We start from the raw sequence: 26790 nt of genomic DNA, 5'->3' as shown, positions 1-26790 counted from the left end.
AAATCAGATCAGTGAGGCAGCTGAAGGAGAACTGATGCTTTTGATATGAAGGTAAAATCACCAGCTGCACATTATTGGTTACTGACAGCTCAGGTGGAGTGCAGGACTCATTCTTTACTAATAAACTGCTGCCTCTAATCTTTGTGACACAACTGACCTGTGCGATGTACAGATAATGAAGTTACAGCAGCATGTGCATAAATGTGCAGATTCCTCTGTTTTGCTGTGTTTTAGTTTTTTTCTTCTTTTCGCAGCCTGTGTTGAGCTGCAGGTATTTATTGAAGCCAGTGTGACATATTTTAAGACTGAGACATTCCAGGTGTGTTTGTTCCATTAATAGCTGTGTTTTGACAGATATTTCAGTTTGATTTGCAACAGATCCAATATTTCAGAGAAGAATAAATAAATAAATTACACCCAAGTTCATTTTTGTTAAGAAAAGCCAGACGGAGAGTATTTCACTGTGGACCAATCTTTATGTTGAAATGTGACTAAAATCTGAAACACTCCAAACCTGTGGCTCACTGTGAAAGCTCCCTTAGCTGGAAAACTTTTAAATACATCTGCACGAGCAGCACTTTAAATTAAACTGACGCTGCATTTAGTGAATATCAAAAAAAGGATCTACACTGTTAGTAAATCTGTCCCAAAGAGACTATTTTAGATAAGAATAGATATATTTAAATAATTCATGCATGTTAAAAGCTAAAAAAGGCCTAAAAGCTTTTCCCCCCCAATCTAGTCAATCTATCTTCAGGTTTTTACATCTGTTTGAGTATGAACACGTTCAGCCCAAAACAACACCGTTCCCAACGCCGTCGCTACTCCTTCCTCCGCACTGATGAACTTCCCAACACCATCATTCATATTAATGCCACCGCAGCCGGTATCAGCCGCTGTCCAGCAGCTCAGCCTCTGCGATGAAGCGATGAACGAGGGCTCATCAGCAGCGTGGAATTTTCCTCAAAGGCTCCAAAGATCAAAGTCGAGCTAAAATCTGGTTCGCCTTTCATAAAAATTCAATTTAATACGTCTTTGATCATGCACATTGCACTTCTCTAAATCAATGACTTTTGAATTGTGTTAAGAAAGCTCGTCGTGTTTGTTCCCTTTTGATCACAGGATTGCAGGCAATCACTGATTTGGTGTGCGTGCCTTGTTTTGAGCAACAAAAAAAAGAAAAGAAAATGTGGTAGAAGTAAAGTGTTTTGGCCAAGCTGTTAAAAGCCTCCTCATAGCTGCACGGATCAGATTTTTTTATTCCCATTACTCCCTAACCCGTGAGTGGGCAGGCAGTAGCATCTGACGGACATTATTAAGGTGACTAAAATGACCAATTTTTAGAGCTTCACTGGTTTCTGGAGATAAAATCAAAGGCAAATTCAAATGCATTCGAAGCCACTTGGAAATATGGAATATGATGATTATCCGACACATATTCTTCCTCAAAACCAGAGGACGCAACTTTTTAGGGTTGTAATAAGTTTGGTTCATATACAGTTTTGTCAAGAAAACATTTATTTTACAAAAACGTGGGCCCATAGTCCCAACGTTTCCTAGTGATAGCTGATAGCAGTGATGTTGGTAAAGATAAAAGTTATTAGCAAAGCGCCTTCCAAAACCGAGAGAAGCCGACAATGATCACTGACTGTTTTTAGGGGCTTGTTCAGATTAAATAGAACAAGATACAAAGTATTAAAACATGTTAAAAACGCAACAGCCTTTATAAGCACAGAGTAGTTTGGACCTAGAAGCAGAGTTCATACGTCATCACTTAAAGACTGGACTGAGCAAAAGGAATATACTCACTTATAATTAATCTTTCTAAGCTTTAGATGATCCAATCACGGCGTATGACATGTAAGAAAGGATATTCAAAAGAAAAATGTAACTGGACAAAGCTGCACTATTTAGGTTATGTTAATCCAACAAACTCGTGTCAGATAACAATGCTAGAAAACAGTCCCTCTTAGAGTCTCAGCAGCACTGAGAATATGTTCATTTATTTTCTACAGCCTACGATGACAGATGGAGACGAGTGGCGATGGAGCTGATTTTATGAACTATCCGTGTAGTCTAACATACATGTAAACTCGCTGCCTTAAAAATCACCACTATGAATCTGTGCTGATTGTGTGCGTCTATGTTAAAGAACACTACAAAGCTTAGATGTTGCAAGGAGAATGTTTGTTGTGGTTCTCATTACAGGCATCAACACATTAACTTAAAATTGGGGGGAAAATGCAACAGTACAGTTGTGGTGACTTGGATGTCTCTGAGTGTATTCCTCCTTCAGTCTTGCATTTCTTTGGTGGCTCTTGCTCCTGTCGGGCTTCATGTCTCTAACGTTTGTACTTGTCTTTTCTTTACTTCCTGTTTTACTTTTAAAGTCAGTATTTTTTTTAATTAATTCAGTGTCAGTTTTACACAGGCAGGCAGCACGGTGGCACGGTGGTTAGCACTGTTGCCGCACAGCAAGAAGGTCCTGAGTTCAATTCCACCATCAGGCCGGGGTCTTTCTGTGTGGAGTTTGCATGTTCTCCCCGTGTATGCGTGGGTTCTCTCCGGGTACTCCGGCTTCCTCCCACCCTCCAAAGACATGCAGCTTGTGGGGATAGGTTAATTGGATAATCCAAATTGCCACTAGGTGTGAATGGTTGTCTGTCCCTGTGTGTTGGCCCTGCGACAGACTGGCGACCTGTCCAGGGTGTACCCCGCCTCTCGCCCTATGACAGCTGGCTCCAGCGCCCCCCGCTACCCTGAAAAAGGATAAGTGGAAGCGAATGGATGGATGATTCTGGGATTGTTCTTACTTGTGTTTATTACATCTACCTTAACTCTGTTTGTTTTGTGTGACACTGGGTTAAAAACAATAAGCATATGAATATAATAGAAAAATCCATCCATCCATGCCCACAGGTTTTGGGGGTAGTCTGAGCAGCGAGGCCTTTCTTTCCCCAGCCACCCCCCTGCCCAACATTTCCAGGGGGAAGCTAAGGTACCAAAGCTGGCCAAGAGATGTAATCACTCCAGTGTGTCCTGGGTCTGCCCCAGGGCGTCCTCTCGGGGTCTTTTCCCAGTGTGACATGTCCAAAACACCTCATCTAGGAGGTGCCCAGGAGGCATCCTGGTCCGATGCCCAAACTGCCTGACTCCTTTTGTTGTGGAGGACGAGCAGTTTTACTCTGAGTGACCATGACCTGTCTCTAAAGCTGGGCGTAGCTAACCTTTGGAGGAAGCGGCTGCTCCGATCCATCATCTCATTCTTTCAGTCACTACCAGGAGCTTGTGGCCATAAGTGAGGGCAGGAATTCAGATCAACCAGTCAACATTGTTTTCAGGCTGAGCTCTCTGTTCACATCCCTGCTGATGCTGCACCAATACATCTGTCAGTGCTCCGCTTCACTCGTACAAAATGTATCCATTTATTTATTTTTTCTGATGGTGAAACAAGCAGTGAATTCTTTTATGTAGGTGCCAACTTTGGATTGAAAGACTTTCAGACAGATGGAAAGTGTAGTATTCCTCCCCAGCAGCGAGGAAAGAAGTAATGTTGGTCAATATCTAATGATGGCATGTAGTCTCAGTAGGCCTGAAGACCCCTCTGGTGACATTACCACAGCATTTGCATTTCCCAGGCTCTCCTGAGAACAGCTCATCTCCTGAACAAACAGGAATACGATTATCACTACCAGGCAGCGATGGCAGCCCAGTCAAAGTGAGATAACGTGAGAGGTGGTGATCATTCAACGATATGAAACTTGAGTCGAAGCAACAGCAAGAAAAAAGTGTTTTCGTCTTTTTCCTATTTTTTCACACGTAGTTTGAGGTTTGATTTTAGTCTCTTTGATCAGAACAAGAAATGAAGTTAACAAAATGATATTAGAAGCCCTCGTGTGCATGCTACAGTTGGCAGTCTTCTTCGTTACACAAAGATTAATAAACTGTACTGCATCCATGGTGCATGCTCTCACTTAAACTATATTCATTCTTTGGAGCATCCACATTGCTGCTCACCGTGTCCTCCAGCATTGCTTTATTTCTATATTAATTAATTAAACATCCCCTCTGTTGCTTTCATAAAACATATAGATGTTTATGCCGTGTGTAAAAATTCAGCCTGAAATGATCAGCGTATGATTTATTTTGCCCAGTTCTGTCTCCTTACATTTCTAAATATACTGTATACTCAGATACTCGAAAAGCTTGAAACCCTATAAAAGATGCACGAATATGTGTTGCTTTTAGTTCTTATTATATTCAGTATGTGCCACACACAGTTGGGTGATTTATCTGATTAGAGGTGACTGGTGGGATGGTGGGATTTGCATGGTAATGGTGTTTTTATGTAATCACTCGTGGCCCTGGCATCAAATAAAATATTCCGTAAATAAAACAATAATAAACAGAGCCAGCAGTGGAGACTGGGAATGCGCGAGATAAAGAGGATGTGCATTTGAATATGGAAGCTGCTCTCTGAGTGATATTGATTACAGCTCCTGGTTAAAGTACGACTCTGTCAGCTTTACCCAGTGTGGCTTGTAATGAGCATAATGGTGATGACTGTAGAAATGAAATGACATTTAAATATAAATGACACTTTCCATGATGCTCGGCCTACCAGTGTGTCATGTGTATGCAAAATCCATTAACATGTCATCGGTATAAATGACAGTGATTGATGTTAATTGAAATTGAAATTTGTCTGCCTGTTTCCCGTGTCTCGTATACACACACACACACACACACACACACACACACACACACACACACACACACACACACACACACACACACACACACAAATGAGCAGCATTAGGGCTTCTTGTAAGCTGTAAACTTGTAGTAACTTCTTACTGTCATCACTTTTAAAAGCACTGTGACTACAGGAAAATGCACTTCTATATTTGGCTGCGACAGCATTATTGTCACAGCCTGTTTTGATCACAAAACTATAATACTATAATAAAATGTTGAATTTAAGACTGCAGTCTGGACCTGTGTAGAATAACTGCACTTCGCTGATTGCTGTCTAATTACTTGAAAACAAGCATTTTGCTCAGTTCTATCACTAGTTCTTTCAGTCTGTCGCTGAGCGATGGGTCTCCTTTCAGAGCTGCTCCGAGTTTAACAATAGCTTCCATTGAAAGTGGGCACACATACTTACCCATAAGTGAAAGCATCTGAATCAATAAAGCAGACATGCTTAACAACTTTATCACTTTTTTAACGTTTTTCTTTCATCTGCTAATACTACAACCACCTGACACTGATGACACATCTGTGCACAGCAGAGTAAAACATTCAGGCATCAGATGATATTTGAATTATGCACCTAAAACTAACTTCTGTGAGAGTGTTTTCTCTTATGCTTTTCTATTGTTTTAGATATACAGTTATCACAGTTTTGTTGCATTTATTGTTTGCAGTCGTTTTTTTGCACAGTTGCATTTTCAGAGTCTTTATTATACGAGCAAAACTCATTAATCAACGTTGCTATAAAATGCGTATCGCAGTCATTTAAATAGTGGTGTTTTTTTGGCACGATTTAAAAGAAATGCTGCTTAAATAAAGGTGGTTGTCCTGCACTTGCTATTCAACAGCTAAGCTGAGCAGCATACGAGCCAGTCATGGTGTTGCACTCACCCACAGTTCCATGTTTTGGTGAGCATAGCTACTCGTTTTCATAGTGAAGAAGTAGCAACTAGCATTTAGCAGTTTCGTGCTGTGGTGCAGGAAGCCAGAGATGTTGACTGTGTTGGCACTACAGACTGATCCATTAATGCGACTGTGCAAAGGTGAAAAGGAGACTTTTTAAAGCCTGTTTTGGGAAAAAGTCGGCAGTTTTCAGTAGATTCAATTAGCACACGTGCAGTTTTTGTGTCCCAGTGACCTTTAAGGTTGAAGTTATGGCTTTCTTGCCTTTCATTTAGAAGGAAACTTCAAAAATAACTTCCTAAATAAATGCACAGAGCTGTTACTAAGATGGCTAAGGAGTGGTGACCCTTGTGTCTAGAAGGCCGTTATTCAATTAATGAATGGGAATTTGTGTTCAGTGACCTATTTCCTATTTTATGATTCCTTAAACTAATTAAACTAACAGTTTTTTTTATTACTTTGAGTTGTGTTTTATCTTATCAATTTAAGCCTCTTATAAATGATAGTGGATCGTGCCATAAATTCAATATTCTGTGCACTTGCTGCTATGATTTAATTTTTCCATCTGCACAGGAACATGGTGTTGGTATGGATGGTAAACATTCTGTATTAATATGTTTAAATCCAACCCAGACATCAACATCAGTTGGCCTCTGCATGTCAGTTACTATTGATTTTAATTCCATTTCAGATGCATCGATTCAAAGATCATCAGCAGCGAGTTGGTTGTGTCAGAGCAGCAGTGGCAGACACGCAGATAAATAGATGGAGATGATGTGACAGAACTCTTAAGCTCAGCTTCTCTCTCCTGCTGGGAGACATGCTGTGATCACTCTGTAAAATCCTGTCTCATTTAAGGAGTGTTGCTTTAAAAATGTGAAACATTATTCTCTTACAAGTGGGACACGCTGGGATCAGATTACTTTCTTTACTCAAAAAGTCTTTAAAAAAAAGTAGCACGACATTACCGACATGGTGTAACTTGAAGCATCTGTGAATCTTTCTGTGAGCTTCAGAGAAGTGATTTTAAATCAGCTCAGTTTCATTTTTATAGTGTTAAAACACAACAACCGTTTTTGTTATTCATAAAGAATATTTATGATAAATTTCTTTGCTTGTACAGTTGCAAAACATATTTTGGACTAAACCAGTAGCACACAAACAAACTTTTCATATCTTTATTGATCAAACTGCATAATCATTCTGCGCTGAAGAGGAACAAAGGCTTATTCACTGATTTATGATGTGTTTTGGACCAAAATGAGACTTGCACAATAAAAATACTCTGTTTACCCAAATTGTTGCCATGATATATTATACCAACAACACAGTCATGCATGTACAGCCTGTTATCATTATCATTAACTTCTTCTTCTGAATCAAATCAAACTTTAAGTCTATCCCACCGTCATGAAACACAACGCTGGTTTGGACAAAGTTGATACAGGATTCAAAGCAGACTTCTTGCACTAATGAGACATCTCATTGGCTCAGGCCTTTCTGTGTGGAGTTTGCATGTTACCTCTGGGTACAGTTTCCTCTGGGTACTTCAGCTTCCTCCCACAGTCCAAAGACTTGCAACTTAGTGAGGCTGTTGATTATAAATTGGCCTTGGATGTGAGACGGATAACGTGCTTAAAGTGTAGAGAATCCACTGGTTAAAATGTGACTTGTAGTCTAAAGCACTTTGTAAAGTGCTTCCGTACATATAAAAGTGGGAATGTTACATTAAAAGTAATCTTTATTTATCTTATACTGAGCTACAGTGCAGCCCTAGCTTATCATCTGTCTGAAATAAGCCATCTGTCTGAAATAAGCCATCTGTCTGAAATAAGCCATTTTCGCTTCAATCCTGTTAAATATCCCAATTCTTTGATCTTTGGGCTGAAGGAAGAACAACACTCGGTGTATAAATGCTCAATCAACAATCTCTTTATTCCATACAACACTTTGAGCATTAGAAAACGTCCAGACGGAGATGTGGACAGGAGGGTGTCCGCAAGATCTCGAAGTGTCTGACTGTTTCTCACATTCTTGTAGCTTCAGCCCCCCTCCAAAGTCATAAAACCTAAACATCCACATTCTTTCTCTCTCAGTGAGCCGAAGTTATGACCTCGGCTTCCTGTGCAGTATGTTCCGTTCTTTCTAATCAGACAAATAAGGCCATGATTCTCTGAAAACAATATTTCTTGTAAATCAGCATAAAACAATGTAATTCATTTACAATAAATCAGCAGTCTAATGTAATACAAATCAGTCTAATAAATCTAATAGTTGTCACCTTCTTCTAAGTCAGGAGTTAAAACTACATAATGATTTCACAATCTTTAATTAGGGGTACAACGTGGCATAAGATAATATAACAATCTCACAACCCCCCTTTCTCCAAGCCATTTTTTTCTGATTGGCTGACCCTTCCAACATGAAGGGTGCATGAGTCCTGCACTGCATCGCAGCACAGCTGTGAACATATGGTATAAGATCCTGCAACCTAAGCAGAATGTAAGCAAGGTGTAATTTTATTCCTTTAATGTATTCAAGCCACCGCAGCATTTGATGCTTAAGTTATAGGAAGCAGCCTATGAGTGTGAGGTAGAGGCAGCAGTCGGGCTTACTGAATATTCACAGTCTGATGAATGTAAAATATCCCCTCATGCTTCAGTTGTCAGATGTCGCTCTACCTTGTGTGTTTTATTCTCTGTTTCTCGCAGCATTCGTCTTCATTCTGTTCCTGCAGTATACACATCGCTTTAGCACAGTGGCCTGACTTTGCTTCAGCCCTGAGTCTGCATGTTTGTGTGTGTGCACTTGCAGGCGTGTGTGTTCTCATGTTTCTGAAGCTGTAGCTAAACATCTCCACCAGCTGGTTGGAAAAAGGAACTTCTGCTCTTGTCCTCTCATCAAGCTCCCACCCACTCAATGGCTTTCCTCTATTTCTCTCTTCAGCCTATACATCCACACTATTCTCTGTGACTTCTCTGTGTGATTTCTGCTCACTCTTGTGATTCTTTAGGCACTTTTTTTTATCATGAATGACAAAATGTATGTGACACACAGTCAAAGCTTTCCTTTGTTCATTGACAATATTAATGCAAAAAATACTCTAGAGACATCAACACCTTACGTTTAAACCTTACAATGTGAAGCACCTGTGGTGTTGTGATTTGGTGCTATATGAATAAAACTGAACTGAAAAAGAAATGAAAAGTATTTTAGGAAAGAAAAGTACTTGGTCAGCTTTAGGAACAGCTGATGGTTTGCATGCTGACAACCATGAACCGCATGCTTGAGCACATCTTAGAGTGCCCCAAAGAGAAGCTTATCCCACTACCATATTTTACTATAATTAGTAGGATTTTTCACCACTTTACAAAGCTGTGACATTTGCAGAGGTGGTCTTGGAGCAAAAAGAATAATGGCATTTTAGGAATATTAGGTTGCTCTGACGTTCAAAATTTGGTTGGATGGACTGGCAAAAAGACATTTTTATAGATATTTGCACTTCCCTGAGATTTCATCCCACTGATTTTGTCGAGTTTTCCAGTGAAAATGCATTAATAAGTTGGTTCACACATTCATGGTCCTGAGGTCGACTCCACCTTCAGGTCTTTCTGTGAGGAGTTTGCATGTTCTCCCCGTGTTTGCGTGGGTTCTCTCCGGGTGCTCCGGCTTCTTCCCACAATCCAAAGACATGCAGTTAGTTGGGTTTGCTGGTACTTCTAAATTGCCAAGGTGTGAATGGTTGTCAGTGTTAGCCCTGCGACAGACTGGCGACCATGGTGTACCCTGCCTCTTGCCCTGTGATAGCTGCGATAGACTCCAGCCACTTGTACCTTCTTCAGGTTCAAACATTTTACTACAGTTTGAAACTTTTGGCTCATCATGATGATTTTCATCGTCATAATTGTTTTTTTAATTAGCAAGTATCCTGATTAGGAGCATGTTGGAATGAGAGTTATTATGCAGCTCAAAGCTGCAGCACTACAGGTTGTTTTGAAAATGGTGGACGTATTCGGCATCTCAAATTCGCTGAGATCATGCCTAGCAGGGGGTTTTCTTTTGTATCAGGTGGTAAATGTGTTGCTTAACGCTGTTAAGTTTGGTCATTTAACATGGGAGACGCATGAGGCAGCCTCATGTGGCCAAACCAAGAACTGCAGTTTTTTCTGACTAGGCTTCATTTTTCAGTCCCGGCGTTTGCAACTCGATAGCCTCACACTAACACGCTACAAACCAAGATGCCAAGATGTGATTGGTAAGAATTTCAAGACCATGTCTGAGATCTTATCCCAAGGTCCAAACAAAACAAATTAGAGGCAAGTAGAAGTACCGCTGCTCTCAATAGTACCTCCTGCTTCTTTGAAGGTCACTTTAACTCAGGTCTGGCCGGCAAACCATGAAGTTCAATCAACATACAAATGATCATTTTAATGTTAAATTGCATATTTCTTTATCATCTGAGGACATGTTGCTCAACACGTGCCTTTTATTTTGCAAGCAGCAGATCCCAAACATGTAACATACTATTTTTAAATATGAGGAAGAGAATGACGCAAAGGCGATGAATAGAAGGGGAGATGACAGGAGGATGACAGTGTGAAAAATTAGTGGTAAGGATAGATGGATGAAGAAGGAGTTGATCAAAGAGAGTTGAGAGAGATGCACAGAGGGGAAAGGGATGGACATGTAAGTCATGTGGAGAGATAGATGAGTAAATGCTCTTCCAGGGATGAAAATGGAGAGACAGAAGGATGGATAGAGGCAGTGATGCAGATGGAGGAAGAGAATGATGATAGGATGGGAGGAAAGAGGAATGAAGGGATGTCTGCAGTCTCAGAAGTGAGAGGTGACAGGAAACAGCTGAAAAGGGTTTGAGAGAGGGATGATGGGATGATGCAGGCAGAAAGATAAGTAGAAGGATGGAAAAAAGAGGCAATGCAATTGAAATGAGAAGCACTTTCAGTCGAGAAGCAAGTGATGAAAAGAGGAGAGAGAGCGACGGAGATTGAGAAGTGCTTGTAGTCTGAAAAAGAACTGTTTTGCATTTTTCTCACGCTAAGCTGGCCTGACTAAACAAATTAAATCTGTTCTCAGAGCACCAGTGCTCTTCAGAGACCCAACATCTTACGGCACCTGAAAAACCTGCAAAAGTACGAAACAGTGTATATTAACGAGCTGTAAACAAATTGAAACAGTAGAGATAATTGGTCACCTCTGCCTCACACCAACAGTGTTCTGTGTTTAATGTGTCCAGCACATATACAGCGCTGCGCATGTCCCCCTTCCTGATTTATTTTTACATATTTACATATTTTAGATCACCCAAATAATTCTAAAGTTAGACAAAGATGACCCGAGTAATTGTAAAATGCAGTTAGCTTTTACTTGAATGATTCGTTTATTACAAAGAGCTCCTCAGACCTGTCTGCCACTGTGTGGAAAATGTGCGGTCAAGTTTTTCTGATAATCGGCGATGAGCCTTTTCACGTCGCAGTGGAGGAATTTTGATTGACTCTTAGTTGCAGACTTGCTTTAATTCATCCACATTGGAGGGTTTTCAGTCATGAACGGCCAGTTTAAAGCCTAAAGTTAAAAAAAAATCAATCGGATTTAAGTCCAAACTTTGACTAAGCCACACCAAAACCATTCAATTTGTATTTTTGACCCATTCAGAGGTGGACTCACTGGTCCTGACAATATTTGTCACGCTTACATGTTTTATTCAAAAATCAGGAAAAGAGGGCAAATGCTTTCTCACAGCTCATCCTCTCTCCCAGGCATCAATTACTGCTGTTCTCTAAAACGCCAACAACCAACCACAAGGTGCTACTTGGCATCTGCGCCGGGAGTTCAGAATCCAGTCTAAATGTTAATGTTGTTAATGTGTGTTTTAACAAAAACAAGCATATTTTGCTGAACCAAACAAGTGGACCATTCCTTCTCAGTGTCCAATATTCCCTCAGCCAGCATGTCAAGTGCTCATGCCCTAGGAATGAGAACAGGTTGCATATGTATGGGTGACCATTTGAATTCAATTCTTTTTTTGTCAAGTTCAAGCCTGTAGAGTTGGACTGTCCTCCATCAAAGATCAAAACCATTTTAAAACTGCAAATTAAAAAAGGGTCCAGACAAAAAAGGGAAGCGCATTTCTGTTCTGATAACACTTAAACTCATTTGATTCAGTCATGCATCTCTATGCTCTCTCTCACACCTTTACATTTATTATAATTTGGTAGTCGTCACTGACAACTTGCAGGAAACTCTGTGATAGTTAAAACTGAAACAAGCTTCCAAGCCATGCTCCTCTTTGAGCTTCATTTTTCATGCATGCTGTTCATATGCACGTATTGTTAATGTACATCGTGGACGTGGAATACATTTCCATAAAGATCTGAATGTATGTGGTTCGAGGAGGCACATGCTCATACTGTCACGCTGTGTTTGCTGCTGCTTCGGCCAGGTCTCTCCTTTTAAAGACATTTTGATATCAGCAGGACTTCCTGGTCAATCAATGAAACCCTTCTGTTGGATGAGTCACAGATACGACATATGAAACTTTTTCGTTTACCCTGAGCCTAGCCAAACGTCTTTGAGATTCTCATTCACGTGACAAATTTGTGAGCGCCGTTCGGCGCTCATTATTGTTTGAACGCTTGAATTCCCATCGTGTGCACACTCCTGAATTACCCATTGACATTTGGGTGTAGTCTCAGTTGGGTTTTGAATTCTCCTCATCATTTCCATTGAATTTATCTCATTCCATTACATCTCTCTCATTAGTTGCTCACATTTAACTCCGTATCCTGCACTCTACCATGTTATGAGGACACAGACGCTTCCTCTTCTGTATTCTGTGCTGCAGGCTGAGGCACAGTTTGAATATTTCTGCACCATAAATAAAAGAGCGCGTCTCTTTCCGCTGTTATTTGCAATCGACCTTCCTCCAGTCGCTCGGCATCTAACTCAGAAGAACTTTTCAGAGTGTGTGCACATGCGGGAGTCCGCACGCATGCATGAATGAGTGTGTGCGTTCTCATGATTTTCCTTTGCGTGTGTCATTCCCGCTTTTGTGTGTTTCCCTTTTCTCTTCATATGAATTTATTCAGGGCTCCGCCGAGTTGAACTTACAAACATACAGCGAAATCAATATGAATGTAAATGTATTCCTTTATTGCCATGGCTGGGAAACTTGGTTTGGTCTCATTTTCATGCACAAAAACATCTCTGAAATTTATGAAGTGAGGCAGACAACTGCACACTGTGTAATTTGTGTTCTTTAATGTTCTACTTAGATTGCAATCATAAGAGTGCGCTGAGGTTAATTGGTCGTATGCATGCTGTTTACTTTCACTTTCCCAGGACAACTCACTCAGCAAAAAAAAGGGAAAGTGCTGCAATAACATGCTCTTAAATTCTTTCATTTACCTCAGCGTCTCTGATTCCCCTCCCGTTCCCATCTCCTTAACCATCTATCTCTTGTCTCCTCTATCCTTTAATATAAAACTTTTCTTTTCTTGAAACTTTTTGTGGAAAAAGACGCATAAAAGAAATATTGCTTTGTTGCTGTGTACAGCCAAAAAAAAGCAGAAAAGAAGAAAAACAGCGTGTTTTCTGCAGTGATGAATAATCATTTATAGAGTCATCCTGCAGTGTTTGACTGTCTTTGCTGAATAACCAACCCTTTAAATCAAACCAAGGAGCGCCGATTTGGATCAAGTGCAGTTTTTGTTCTTAATTTGATGCTCCGTGTGAGCTCTGGAAGTCATTTCTGTCCCCTGCTGGGTGTTTTTAAAGTCCAGTTTGATACTTGAGTGTGTGCTGCTGCATGAACTGATGTGTTCCTAATTTCTCTGTTGCAGCAGGAGAGCAGCCATGGATATCATCTCCTTGCTGGTCTGCCCTCTCCTCTTCATCCTCCTGTCCTCCCTCCCCTCCTGCTCCTCGTCCATGCTGTGTCCGAAGCGGTGCACGTGCCAGAATCTGCTGCCGTCCTACACGGTGCTTTGCGCCAAGACAGGCCTCCTCTTCGTTCCGCCCAACATTGACCGCCAGACGGCTGAACTCAGGCTGATGGACAACTTCATTACGACGCTGAGGCACCGTGACTTCGCCAACATGACCAGCCTGGTCAGAGCTCACTTTTTTAACACCTTCACATTCATGTTTGTACTGTAGCTTCCTTCTGCTAAGCAGGCTCCACCTGGGCCGCTCCTGCCAGGAAACTCTTTTTTAATGTTGTTTTAGCTTTGCATGAAAAAGATCACAGCAACCAAGTTATTCTAAACATTTATGTTACTGCTGCCCCACATATTGATTATATTTACTCAACCGTGCTCTACTTATTAGCTTATTAAACAGCCTTTTGTTTACATGAATTACATTTTTTTGCACACTGAGCCAAAAGACTTGTTAAGCCATCAGAGATGAATCAGTGCCCATTATTACTTCAGTTATATTGCAGCAACAGTTCAGATTCATGCAAGATGTTATAGGTTATTAATGTTATGCTTGAATTTATTGGGAAAAGTAATCCTGTACTTCAGCATCTCCCAGCCTGCTTGACTGGATTGCTGCAGATGAACAGCAGCGGTCATTCTTAAGTTAAACGCAACATTTTGAAGCTGCAGAGTTAAAACAGCTTTGATCAACTGGAGGAAGGTTTCTCTACCCGATTCTGCTGTCAAGTCTCAGTCACGCAGTGACATTACAATAAAGTGTTAATCATGGAACATTTTCCACATTGAACAGGTTCCAGGGTTTTACAGAGAGCGTTTGATGCCGTGAAATAGCTCGTTACAGGAGTTTCCCTTTTTGCTAATGAACTTCTGAAACGGAGTAACAGAGTAACTAGTCCCACCTGACACTGCAGCCATCCTCCTTTTGAGGAGTTGATGATTGACCTGCATTGGCCTGTAATTATTTGTTGTCATGGCCCATTATGTCAATTCACCTTCATTTCGTGTGCTCCTCTCTGAGTATATGTGGTGAAACTGAGAGCATAAGAGACAAAGTAATGCATGAGTAGAGAACAAGTGGCAACCTGTTCCGGGGCTGAAAAGTGAAGCCAGTGCAGTAATGCCAAAAACTGTAGTTCCTCTAATGGCCTCTTGAGGCAGGCTCCAAAAGTGAGTCGGTCCATAAACTCCCATGTTAAGACGTGAAATGAACACGTTTACACTGAAACACATCATTACTGCAAAATGAAGTAAATACTTTAATTTAATCATCGTCCTTGTGTCTCTGTAATGTTGCAGTAGCAGAAATGAAACAGGGTGAATGATGTTTTACATAAAGATGCTGACCCAAAAAGCCTGCAAGTCTTTGCCAGAACCATCCAGACCCAACAAACAAAGAGCAACAGACCAGAGTGATACTTAAATACACGTTTTCTAACACTATCTAGAACAGGGTTTTGTCACACAGTTAGATCATATCTAATATTTTTATTTATGATATTTGCATCTTTGTAAAACCGTCGGTCAAAAACTAGACTCATCGTGCAGCATCCTATGGCAGAAATGCAGAAATTGAGGACACCTCTATTTGAAGTACATTTACCTGACAGAAAAGAGTAACCAGTACAGAAAGAGTAAAGTGCCTCACTGGAGTTCAAAATAAATTCGGAAATAAACCGTGCATCACAGATTAATGGTGTGATAGCATCTGAGGAGGGTTTGCAAGCATTCATCAGTCAGAGTAAAGAAAACTCTGAATGTGAAAGTAAGAAATGAGGCAACATGTCATGTTTATTCCACAGAGAGCTCAGAAAACATTAGGAACATCTGCCCCTTACAGCATAACATGTTGACTGAGGTGACATTTCTGATATCTTAATGGATTTCACTAATTAATCCCACCGTAATCACAGTAATGGGGGCAACGAGGCTTCACTGCACGCAGCTCAAGAAGAAAACCACCAATATCACCATATTTACGCACCAAATAGACACACTCGTCACAGCTGGAGACTTCCTTAGTGTGTGAAAAATAACTTTTCTCTCTAGTGTGAGCACAACAGCATGGAAGATGTTTGCTCACACACAAGGAAACGTGGGAAATGAGGCTCTAATCGTTTGGTGATGAGCGTGACGGAGCGCCACAGATGTCCCCTGTGATCGAGGCTCATTTCCACAGCAGATTCGAAATGTGTGGGGGCTGATTGACCCTTTCTTGGGTGTTAATCGAATATATTTTTGCATCTTTGCACTCATATTTTGTGTACAGTGGAGGTATTAAGCAGACTGCAATTCCTGACCTCAGCAGCGAGCTTTTTAATGATAGCTTTAAGTATAAATGGATACCGGACTCATTCATTGACCCATTGTACTCTCACGTTAATTACTAGTATCATTCATGAAAAAATGTGGAAGGTTAAATACAAGTTTAATCTCCACAGACCCGCGAGTTCAACCTGCTCAAACTAAACATTATATCTTAAGTGGTGACTCATAAGCTATCACTTACCTCCCTACACAGAAATATGCCAAAGTGAACCTTATTAGATTGCTTTTATCCATTTTGCACCATTTTTGAGTTGGCAACAAACAACGTGTTGGTGTTTTACATGAAAATGGGTCATTTAATGTGGATCTTGTGTTTTCCTGCATGTCCAGATCCACCTGACACTAAGTCGAAACACCATCAGCCAGATCAGGCCGTACACCTTTGCCGATCTCCAGGACCTCCACGCCCTCCACCTGGATGCCAACCGCCTCACCGTGCTGGATGACTCTCACTTCCAGGGCCTGGTCAACCTGAGGCACCTCATCCTGGCCAACAACCAGCTGCACAGTATATCAGAGGGAGCCTTTCAGGTACTAAAGCATAGCTGAACATCCAGCTCATGCAGAGAAAATGTATATTTTTTAAATATGTAAAAATATTTTAACTCTTATTAAACCAGTAAAGAAACTCTGGAGAACGGAAATCCCCATCTTGATCGTGTCCTCAAAGACACGTGAAGAAGAACTTTTTAATTTAATTTCGTATCAGAAATTGGGCCAAAATCTAGACACATAAATAAAACTACAGGGACAAAAATGTCCATTTAACCTCGGACATTAAGTAGCTTTAAAATTATGATTTCAATTTAAAAAATAATCCTAGCGGTCCTACAAATTAAGCTCTGCTTCTCAATACGCAAAACCATTTCACAGTGTAATTAAGAACTTGCTCTGAAAATGAACTAAAATCACTCACATAAAGGATGCAAAACTCTTAGAAGTGTTTAAATTGCTCTTTCTGCTGCCACCAGCTCCTCTGGGTAAGCCCAAATTACACTAACAAAGTGTTTTAAATCCAACTAATTTTAATCGGTGCTTTTAACATTCGTTGTCAACCAAGCGTTCACACAAGAGCCAAGATCGTGAGTGGAAAAGTTATTGCAAAGTCATTAATGAAAAGTTTCAGTGCTGAGGGTCAAGTGTTGTGTAAGACAACATTTTTGGCTCTAACTCGAAAGTCCAGCAGAAGCAGCCAGCCCTGCCTGCCCGCCTCACTCTGCCACCCAGCTGGACACCTTTTTAATAACCCGGTCCTAGAATAAACCGTGTCCCCCGTCTTGATGATGCTGTCCTTTCTCTGCTCATTAAAGGACTAAAAGTGTCCCCTCAGGACTGGCTCACAGACCTCTGCGGACATTTCATGAAGATAAACTAGAGTGGCGTGAACTCTGACCTCACTAATGGATTGAACTGTCTGAACTTTAGTCCGACCCTCACTGCTCCGCTCTCACTCGCTGTATCAGAAAGTGTCTCATTTTACACATGGCTTTGACCCTCTCCTCCTTCCTCCTTCGTGTCGCTCTCACTTTCAAGACTTTATTATCTAAGAACAAGTGCTGTTTCTCCAACTAAATCATAATAATAGCTAAAAGTTGATTTTACTAAAAGTCCCTTGAGATCCAGCACTCAGAGTCAATTTCCACTAAATGTAGTTTAAATACAAGTGTTTTCAAACATCCTGCAGACAGCACACAAAAAAGATATTTTTTTTGTCCATATGCATAAAAATATCAACACACTGCACTTGACGAGACTTCAGTGTATATTTTGTTTGCAGCTGTCCAATCACAGTCAGTCACTGCCAGGTAATATACATGAAGAACGTCTTCTTCTTTAAGTCTAATATACATTCTCTAAGGAAGAGGCTCCAACATAGATAAATATAATGTATTAACACAATACACTAACCTTGATCTACTCTCACTTATTTTCTGACATATAACCAAGTATAGAATGTCACAATGGCAGATAGCCAAACTTTATAACAATGTGTTCAGTTTGTGTACAAATACTGGTAATACTGTGAGCCTAACACTGAAGGAAGCAAACAAAAATCAGTGAAATGGGAACACAAGACAAATATCATCTTCATTTGTAAGCTATTCGTTAGCATGCTGCACGTGGCTGAGATCGTCGTCTACTGGCTTTGGGGCATGATGGTAGGAAACTCCAGTCCCCACTGTGAAAACCAGTTATTTCAAGCACCGATTCCCCACCATTAAACTGCACATAAACAGTTATTTTCAGCAGTTTGAACAAAATCAGTCATTTTCTTGAGAGGACAGTCGTGGAACGGTTGGGACTCTGTTCTGCTGTCTTTGAACTTCTCTTCACGCCTCTTAAAGTTTCTTTTGTCAGTGAGAAATGAGATTCCCTTTGTTGAAAAAGCAATAAAGCATTGATTATTGTAATGAGAATCAAGGCATTGTGACATTCAAACACTGTCCTGATTGTGTGAATTATGAGAGCAATTACAGCAGCAACAACACTTTAGCTGATCGCCAGGCTTTTATTGCGCTCCTTCAATCCAGCTTCATCTTCTTCTCCATCTTTGTGTTTCTGCTCGTTGGAATGTGTGCTGACTCGTGACATTTCATCTATGTCCACATTATGAGAATTGTTTAGAGGCAATTAGAGAGAAGAGCCTGGTTTGGAGTGTACACCACTGACCGCAGTAACTGATTTCATTTTTTCTTTGTTTGGATTCAGTTCCCAGAAAGATGATTCTGTTCATCTGGATGTTTCATTCTTTCTATTTCTAAATTTGTATCTTTTCTTATCATACCAAAGATTTTCTTTGTACTTATTTCCCCCACTTTTGTTGGAAATGGAATTTTTTGTATTTTTTTCTGTTGGGCCTTCCTTCTTTTCTTCCCTTTTTTATTTGCAAGTTTCATTTTCATCTCTTTTCCATTTTATATCCTTCTTATTTATTATCTGTCTCTTTACCCTTTAATGCTATACTTCAGCACTTGAAGATAAAGCAAAGTCATGCTTGTTTTTTTTTTAATTATACCACTTTGAGCCTTTAAAGTCACTGATAGCATCCTGCCTCTGTCGCCCTCACAGGACTTCCTGGAGACTCTGGAGGATTTGGATCTGAGCTACAACAACCTGGTGGAAATCCCCTGGGACACCATTGCTTTGCTCGTCAGTGTCAACACCCTCAGCCTGGACCACAACCTCATAGAGAGCGTCCCAGAGGGAATCTTCTCCAACCTGCACAAACTGGCCAGGTCAGGATCACATAACACTGCAGTGCTGCAGCCTGCCTGGGTTTGACTGGAAGTGGGAAAATGAAAGCTCCAGCTGTATTTAATTTAAACTGCCAATTACCATTCACCTGCACAAATCAGTATCACAACGAAACGTGTAATGGACATGCAGAAGTTGCGTTCGCAGCAGGGGGAGATAATATATTTAAAGCCACGAAGTCTCTAGTGAGCAAGAAACGTATGCACATTTCAGGGTCCTTGGATTAATATGTCTATCCATGTAAATGACTTAATAATGGCTGTTTAAACATCTTCCAGTGATTATTTACATGTTGGCTTCTGTTTCTGCAACTTAATGCAACGTTTTCATGTGTTTGCATTTCGAATTTTGGAGAGGCAAAGCGTGAAATGGACACATTGACCAGCGTGTCTATTACACACATGGTCCACCTAATGCGTGTACTTACTTAATGACCAGTAGAAAGGGGATGAAAGGGGAGGAGCTTCAGGTTGCTTGTCAAGTTTGGAGAGTGTAGAAGATGATCCAAATGAAAAAGAATCTTGGGACTCTAAACCTTAAAAGCCTCACCAGTCCATCCATCCATCCATCCATCCATCCACCCTCGTGACAGAACAGTCTATATATAGGTGCTCAGACAGCCCTCATCCCGCAGTCTCTCTTTAGCTCTTCTGGGGTATTCCAAGGCTTTCCCAAGCCAGCTTGATGCCCTATGTCTGCCCCGATGACACCGTCAGAAACCAGCTGGCAAAGACAGTGAAACATGCAGCAGCTGAAGAACCCAATATGCTCTTAGGACATGAACATTTCTGGTTAAATATGCTTGAGATAGAAAGGCAGAATTATAACAACTGTGGAAAAAATTCATAGTATTAAAAAATTCATTTCTAGGAAGATTATTTAAAGCTGCCATCATTCCAGTGACAGAAATATCTGAATGGATAAAGAATAAAAGGCTTATTAAAAGAGTTCTTTCTGTCCTGCCAGAATACACATTATGTGCAGGAGTTTTTATTTGCACTGAGGCTTTAAAATTAAAATAAACCTGGTAAAATTATGTTTTATTAATACATGCACACACACACAACTCAAAGAGCTTTACATATTTATATATATGGCTTAATTCTTCTGAGTTTCTTTTACGATATGGTGGAACTAAAATCACACAGCAAATCCTTCAGTTTTGAAGCTCATTTTAATGGAAATTAAGCCTTTGAGTATCAGCTCGCTTTGGAGGAAAGCTGTTCAACAGCTCTATGCTCTGAACCTGAGAAATGCCCCCTATGACCAGGACTGTATTACGCCTTCACCTGAGCAGCTGCAGGTTCAGCATTTTGCCTGCAGGCACGTCAATATTGGACGATCGTAATTGTTGCAGCCCTCATTCAACGGGGATTTGAAATAGTGACCTGGACTGCTTCTCTGCAGGCAGACTTCTTCTCCATGTCTCTGTTCTTAGAGCTGGTTACACACTGTTTAAATGTTTGCAGTGCTCTGTGCTCTCCAGTCCCAATCCAAACTGCAGAAAATCTTATAATTGACTGATAAATGCCAACATTGCATTAATGCTCTTATTATATGGGGAGTAAATTCAGTCAAGAGGCACAAAATGCCATTTAAAGCTCATTAACAATGATCACTCATTTATGTGTAAAAGGGAAAAAACTAACAGAAGATAAATAGTCTTTAAAACAAGGCTGAAATTAATGTTTTTTGGGAAGAAGGATACAATTCTTTAAAAAAAATTAATGAAACGTCTAAATGCTCTTGCATCATAGTCAAGCATGTGATTCACAACAGCAGACCTGTCTAAAAGCCAATGAATCACCAGTGACAGCTCCCCAATCAAAATGCTGTTTTTATGCTGAAGCTAGTTTACGTGTGACGTAATTTCCCCCCAACTGGCAAAAAATAGCATTTAAAGCTCATTAGCTGAAATCAATTTTCATTCAAGTCCCTGATTGATGTTTTAAAGGCAACTATGGATAAATATTCAAGCATTTTTTAAAGGTTCAATTAGATATTTTTGTCCTGCAGACAAATTTTTTACTCAGTGTTTGTTGGTGCACAGGAGAACATTTGCCTCCACATATATTTTACACACACACACTCACAAATAATACACCACAAGCTTGCTGCACATGAAATAACATAATTGAAATTTGTCAAGTGCAGATTGTGCGCTGCTGTCACAGCCATTAACTTCTTGTTAAGTCATCGTTGTTGGTGAATATTTCTGCGGGGACCTTCTAGAGGGAAATACACTTTCCTGTATTTGTTGCTGACAGCAGTGAAAGCTTGACTCTCCTGCGTTATTACCGGGCCCAATGTTTTGCTGAGGAAAATTACTATTCAATCCTCGGAGACAACGAATGGTTGATGGAAAAGCCACCATGGAATATCTGTATGTTGTTAGGTCTCTTCCTTCTGATGTCACTTTGTGATGCGGTCACAAGCTTTAATTTCAGATTTTCTACATGCTGTTTGGAACGTGTGAGAAGACTTCAACTGCCTTTGATGTCACTCGTGAGTCTGTGTGTTGGATCGGACAAAAATTGTGCACCATTTTTCTTACCATCTATTTTCTAGTGCTGGCTGGACTTGCATTTTTATAGTACTTTTCATACAAATTAGACCTTAAAGCACATTTAAGCATACACTGATTCTCTATGAGTAAGCATTTGGCAACAGTGGGGAGGAAAAACTCCCTTTTAACAGGAAGAAACCTCCAGAATGCAGGCAAAGAGAGAAAATGCAAACTATCTCTATCGCACCTCACATTTGTCAGTGTCCTGCTCCACTCTCCCTTCATTATGACCACTCATGAACAAACCCTGCGATACTTGAACTTCTCCACTTGGGGCAGCCACTTTTCACCACCCAGACTACTCCACCATTTACTGTCTGAGAGCTGCAGCCTCTGATCCCTTCAGGGATCAACATCTTAACAGGATGGAGGGAATTATATCCTAAAGTGATTCTGAGAACTATGTTATTGGGGCAAGTTGCTCCTGTTAAGCTTTTCCAAAGCAAAGTGGTTCTGGGTGAATGGTCAGACTAAATGTGATTCAGAAGTGAATACAAAAACAAGGAACCACGTCGCTCTGCATGTCACAGGAGTCACAGGAATGGGGCACCAGTATTCCTGTCTCCCACGACAGCCACATAGGCCCATTTTCCTCCAGCACAGGCGAGGGCAGTCTCATCCAGGGGGGTAAAGGAGCCCACTGGTGTATGACAGATACTGGCTCACCTCATCACATGACACTGGGTTTGGAGGCAGTTGTCTACATACAAGGGTTATTCTCTGTGTGTGTTTGAAGACTTACTTGCTTTTTGAAATGATTGTGGCTTTTATTTTTTTATTTAACTGTAAGTGATTGAATCGGCCCGTTTTTTAAAGACTGAATTTCTCCTCAGTGGCAGCCAGAGAGGGGAAAAAATTTTCTCAACTTTACAGACTTTTCTTTTATTTCTAAAATAAAATGTGTGGAAACACTGTTGAGATTAATAACCTTCTGCAGAAATGTGTGATTCTTTTAACTACAATCCAACAAGACAGAAGAGCAGAACTGCTGGCTGACTGAGTGCAGCCGTGTTCAGCTCCCCTCCCCACACTTTCTCCCTTATCGTTGACCTTTCTCTCTCCTCTTCCTTCCATCCCTCTATCTCACCTTTGGACATGTCCACCCACCTGATCGATGAACTACCCATCTCCTCTCCTCCCACTTCATCCACATAGATTTTCACCACATTTATAATAATTATTATTTTGTTTCTGAAGAGGTCCGCTGATCAGGATCATGGCATGGATCTTCTTCTAATCTCCAGAATGTTCAAAGCTTTCATTAAAACTGCCAGGAAAAATAGCTGTGATGGAAAAATATGAACTCTCTGTGTTGTGTCACCAGGCTTGACATGACCTCTAACAAGCTGAAGAAAATACCTCCAGACCCACTGTTCCTGCGGATCCCGGTGTACGCCAAGATGAAGGGCTCTCCTCTTACAGCGCTGGTGCTGAGTTTTGGCGGGAACCCTCTGCACTGTAACTGTGAGCTGGTTTGGCTTCGCAGGCTGACCAGAGAGGACGATCTGGAGACCTGCGCTTCACCTAAAGACCTGGCTGGCAAATACTTCTGGACCATAAGAGAGGTTTGCTGAAGCTATTGTGTATTTTAAAACCTCATTTTGTAACCTTGCAAATTAACACACTATGATGTTGTTTGTTAACTAAAGCAAAAGCAACATAAAGCACTCTATTTTATTTACGTTTTTTTAACAGAGTCTTAAGCCAAAGTAATTAAAATGATAGGTCAGAAATGTAACATTTGCAATTTGCTAAACCTCTACGAGTGTTGATACATTTTTACCTTGATGTCAATCTTTTTGTTGCAGACTCCAGCTTTTTGGCTGTCACCATGCAGCTTATTATAGCCACAGGTCTTATGAAGTGGCCATAGCACAATAATAGTTGTTTTTTTTTAAAATCCAAATCTACTTATAGAGCTGTTATAAACGGTTAAGTTAATTATAGAGACCAAAACCATTTTTATATTAGGCTCTAAACATTTCATGGCAGTGAGAGGAACTGCAGTGTTGGCATTACTTTTATGCTCTGAGCTGAGGAGGTTTCTACTGTGTAAGAACAAACTCACTACTGTTGGTAATAGATTCTAGAGTCTAAATTATAAGAATGCATTTTTTTGATAACAGTCTGAAGTGTATACTCATGGAGGGCATACTTAATGAGCTCCAAGTCACCATTACCCTTAATTCAAACCAAAAATATATACTTTTAAATATTCATTGTGTAATTCAGTGTTTTTGGTGCCTTGAACCATTAAACCACAGAGCAAAATTTGATTTTCTGCTGCTTTAACTGAAGCCCTCAGTGGAGACATAATCACGTTCTTTCTCAAGGACATATCAGCAGGCCAGACGGTTGGTGTCACAGCGGAGTGAACCTTCTGCTGAAAGTGTGGAGTCATGGAGTTAGGTCTGCAAAAATGCATTAGAAAGACTGAGTTTCATTATATTATATGATAGAGGAAAAGTTTAGGCTTATGTTCTAGCAAAATCCCAGGATATGGTTTATTGAGCCACAGTGATGAAGCACAGAGTAAAATGAGGCCACGAGAGGCAAAACTAAAACAGATGGATCCCAATATTTGTTTTTTATCCATATACATGTATTATTATTGGTTTATTTAACAGAGACACCACACATTAGATAAACATTACAGCGACTGTGGCGACAAAGCTATTTTTCATCCCTGGAGAGTCCCTGGAGACTTGTTACAAAGGATAAACCAATGCAATAGAACAAAAGCCTTTTTTTAAAATAAAATATAAACAGGCAGAAAAATAAAAGATGTTAACTCTAACAGTGCCTACATAACATCAGAAATCTTTCTACTTTTACAATGAACACATCTCTGTCATTTAGTATGTTTGCAGTCCCGATCATTTTCCCAACAAAGTCAGCTTTCTCTTGTTAGCCTTGTTATATTTAACACTGTGATATGTTAGAAAACTGCAATAGCTCACTGCAGCACGCTCAGTTTCTCCTGAAAGTAAAACTGTAAAAATAATCACTATTTAAGCAAGCATATGAACTGTGCCATTATCATCACCGACGTATGTATTATTGCACATTTATATACTTCTACTACTTTTCACAGTAAATCATAAAAGAGAAATGCTGAGCTGAATCATCCTTCTAAAATCAAGCATGCTTTATATATTAATATATAGATATTAGGGGTGCAACGATATTCGTATCGATATTGAACCGTTCGATACAGTGCTTTCGGTTCGGTACGCATATGTACAATACAACATTTGTAATTTATTTTATCAATTTTCCTTCTGACGATGCTGTCTGTGTTGAGCGCTCAGTGAATCTGTGTTCGACTACTCCGCCTAGGCTGCACTGTCGAGCGCAGATCCACTGAGCGCTCAACACAGACAGCATAGTCAGAAGGAAGAGCGCAGGGCAAGCTAGCGAGACAGAAGTTAAGCTCTTCTTGCAACAGGCAAATTGAACGTCATTCAGATCTGGCGTTTGGAATTATTTTGGTTTTCATGTGACGTATGACCCTGAAGGTAAGCGAGTCATGGACTAAAGTAAAACAGTATGTTGAATGTGCCATGCAATGCTCAATTACATTGGTGTGAACTAGTGTGTTAGCGCAGTTAGCTCGTTAACGTGTTGGCCGTCTAGCCCCATGCACGGGGCGATCGGCGGTAGCTCGTTAACGGAGATTTGCCGTGTTGTGGCGTTAAGGTCATTTCAACGAGATTAACCTGAAAGCACTAGTGGGAACACAACGAATATGACTGCACATTTACACCGACATCATCGTAGTGCAAAGACAAGTGGAAGCAGACAAAAACAACAAGCATGCTACTAACTTTAGCCGAGTCATTTAGACAGCTGTTAGCACATGATTCTCCTTATGCTGCTGAGAATATAGCCCAGAAGAAGCGGATAGTATAGCTTTTATTTTGGAAAGAGACATTTCTCTGTAATAAACTCTCTTTTCCAAAGATGAGTGATTCCTCAATCAGATACAGGGCTTGCAATATCGCTAGCCCGACGTCCTGGAGCTAGCGATTTTTTCAGTCGGGCTACCAAAATCTATCTCTGCCCTGCCCGTCGGGCTATTGTAGGAAAAATATATGTCAATGCTTTTGCATTCTTTCAGAAATGTAGCTGGGTAATTATGTCATTGGCATCGGTGAGCCACTGTCAATATGTGACATATTGAAGTCGCGTTTGAATTTGCGCTTGTTTTTTTGCTTTCACTTTGCAATCGTGAGAACTGTGTATAGAGAGCGACAGCACTGATCTGTGAGTGATGATAATTTGTGCACCAATTCCTCTGACATCGTCTTATTAATCGTTAGCTTACTATGCAAACATGACAAGTGAAATCTCCTGCAGCAAGCTTAAACATGTGAGAGGTTGATCGCGCAGAGAATCGCTGAGCTTATGTGAGTGCGTGTAAAAGCATTTCAGTTCTGCTGAGCCAAATAAGACAGGTCAGGGTGAAGAAGTGACAGCCAAAGAAAAGCTTACCACAAAACGGAGAAGTTATGACAAATCAGACTATAAGGCAAAAAGAAAGTGCAGCTTTATGGTTTCATGGACAAAAGAATTTCTGTGGCTGCAATATGACGAGCTAAATAACCAGGGCTGCACATAAGTGGTCCGCAGGTGCGCATTCGCTGTCAAAATAAAAAACACGCACAAGGGTTAGGGTTAAATTTAAAAACTGTACTTTTGAGTTAAAATATATATTTATAATTTTAATAAATGACAAATTAAAAATGCATGAACATTTTTTTGTATCGAAAAAATATCGAACCGTGACACCAAAGTATCGAACCGAACCGAACCGTGAATTTTGTGTATCGTTGCACCCCTAATAGATATATATATATACAACAGGTTCTCATCCCAAAACGTAACACACAACACAGCCAATGTCGTATTCAGAAACATGAGAACCATTTGGAATGAATCTACACATGTACATTTATTTTACTTTCTCATTGTGAATCGCTTTGGAAAACACTATTTAATGATTAATGTTAGGGATAAGGTTATGGT

The 26790-nt window shown here is 40.4% G+C and overlaps 1 protein-coding gene across 4 annotated transcripts in view; it reads left to right on the top strand.

Annotated features, from left to right (window-relative positions):
- Window positions 1–26790, top strand: part of LOC146694664 (leucine-rich repeat and fibronectin type III domain-containing protein 1-like protein) — a 417321-nt gene that overhangs the window by 344440 nt on the left and 46091 nt on the right. For 3 of the 4 annotated variants that reach the window (XM_085430926.1, XM_085430923.1, XM_085430927.1), the window contains 4 exons: window positions 13518–13785; window positions 16272–16472; window positions 19011–19177; window positions 23087–23327. In XM_085430926.1, coding sequence (XP_085287052.1) covers window positions 13531–13785; window positions 16272–16472; window positions 19011–19177; window positions 23087–23327 — 864 coding nt within the window. In that variant the 5' untranslated portion in view covers window positions 13518–13530. The remainder of the gene's footprint in view (window positions 1–13517; window positions 13786–16271; window positions 16473–19010; window positions 19178–23086; window positions 23328–26790) is intronic. The other variant, XM_085430925.1, reaches the window with a different exon arrangement.

The sequence above is a fragment of the Copadichromis virginalis genome, linkage group LG14 (genome assembly GCF_057382275.1).
Source record: "Copadichromis virginalis isolate Kocher_CV1m ecotype Utaka linkage group LG14, C_Virginalis_male_GT1.1, whole genome shotgun sequence".
In the NCBI taxonomy this organism is placed as follows: domain Eukaryota; kingdom Metazoa; phylum Chordata; class Actinopteri; order Cichliformes; family Cichlidae; genus Copadichromis; species Copadichromis virginalis.
The sequence above is the reverse complement of the archived record's forward strand: the minus strand, read 5'-3'. Positions and strand labels throughout refer to the sequence as shown.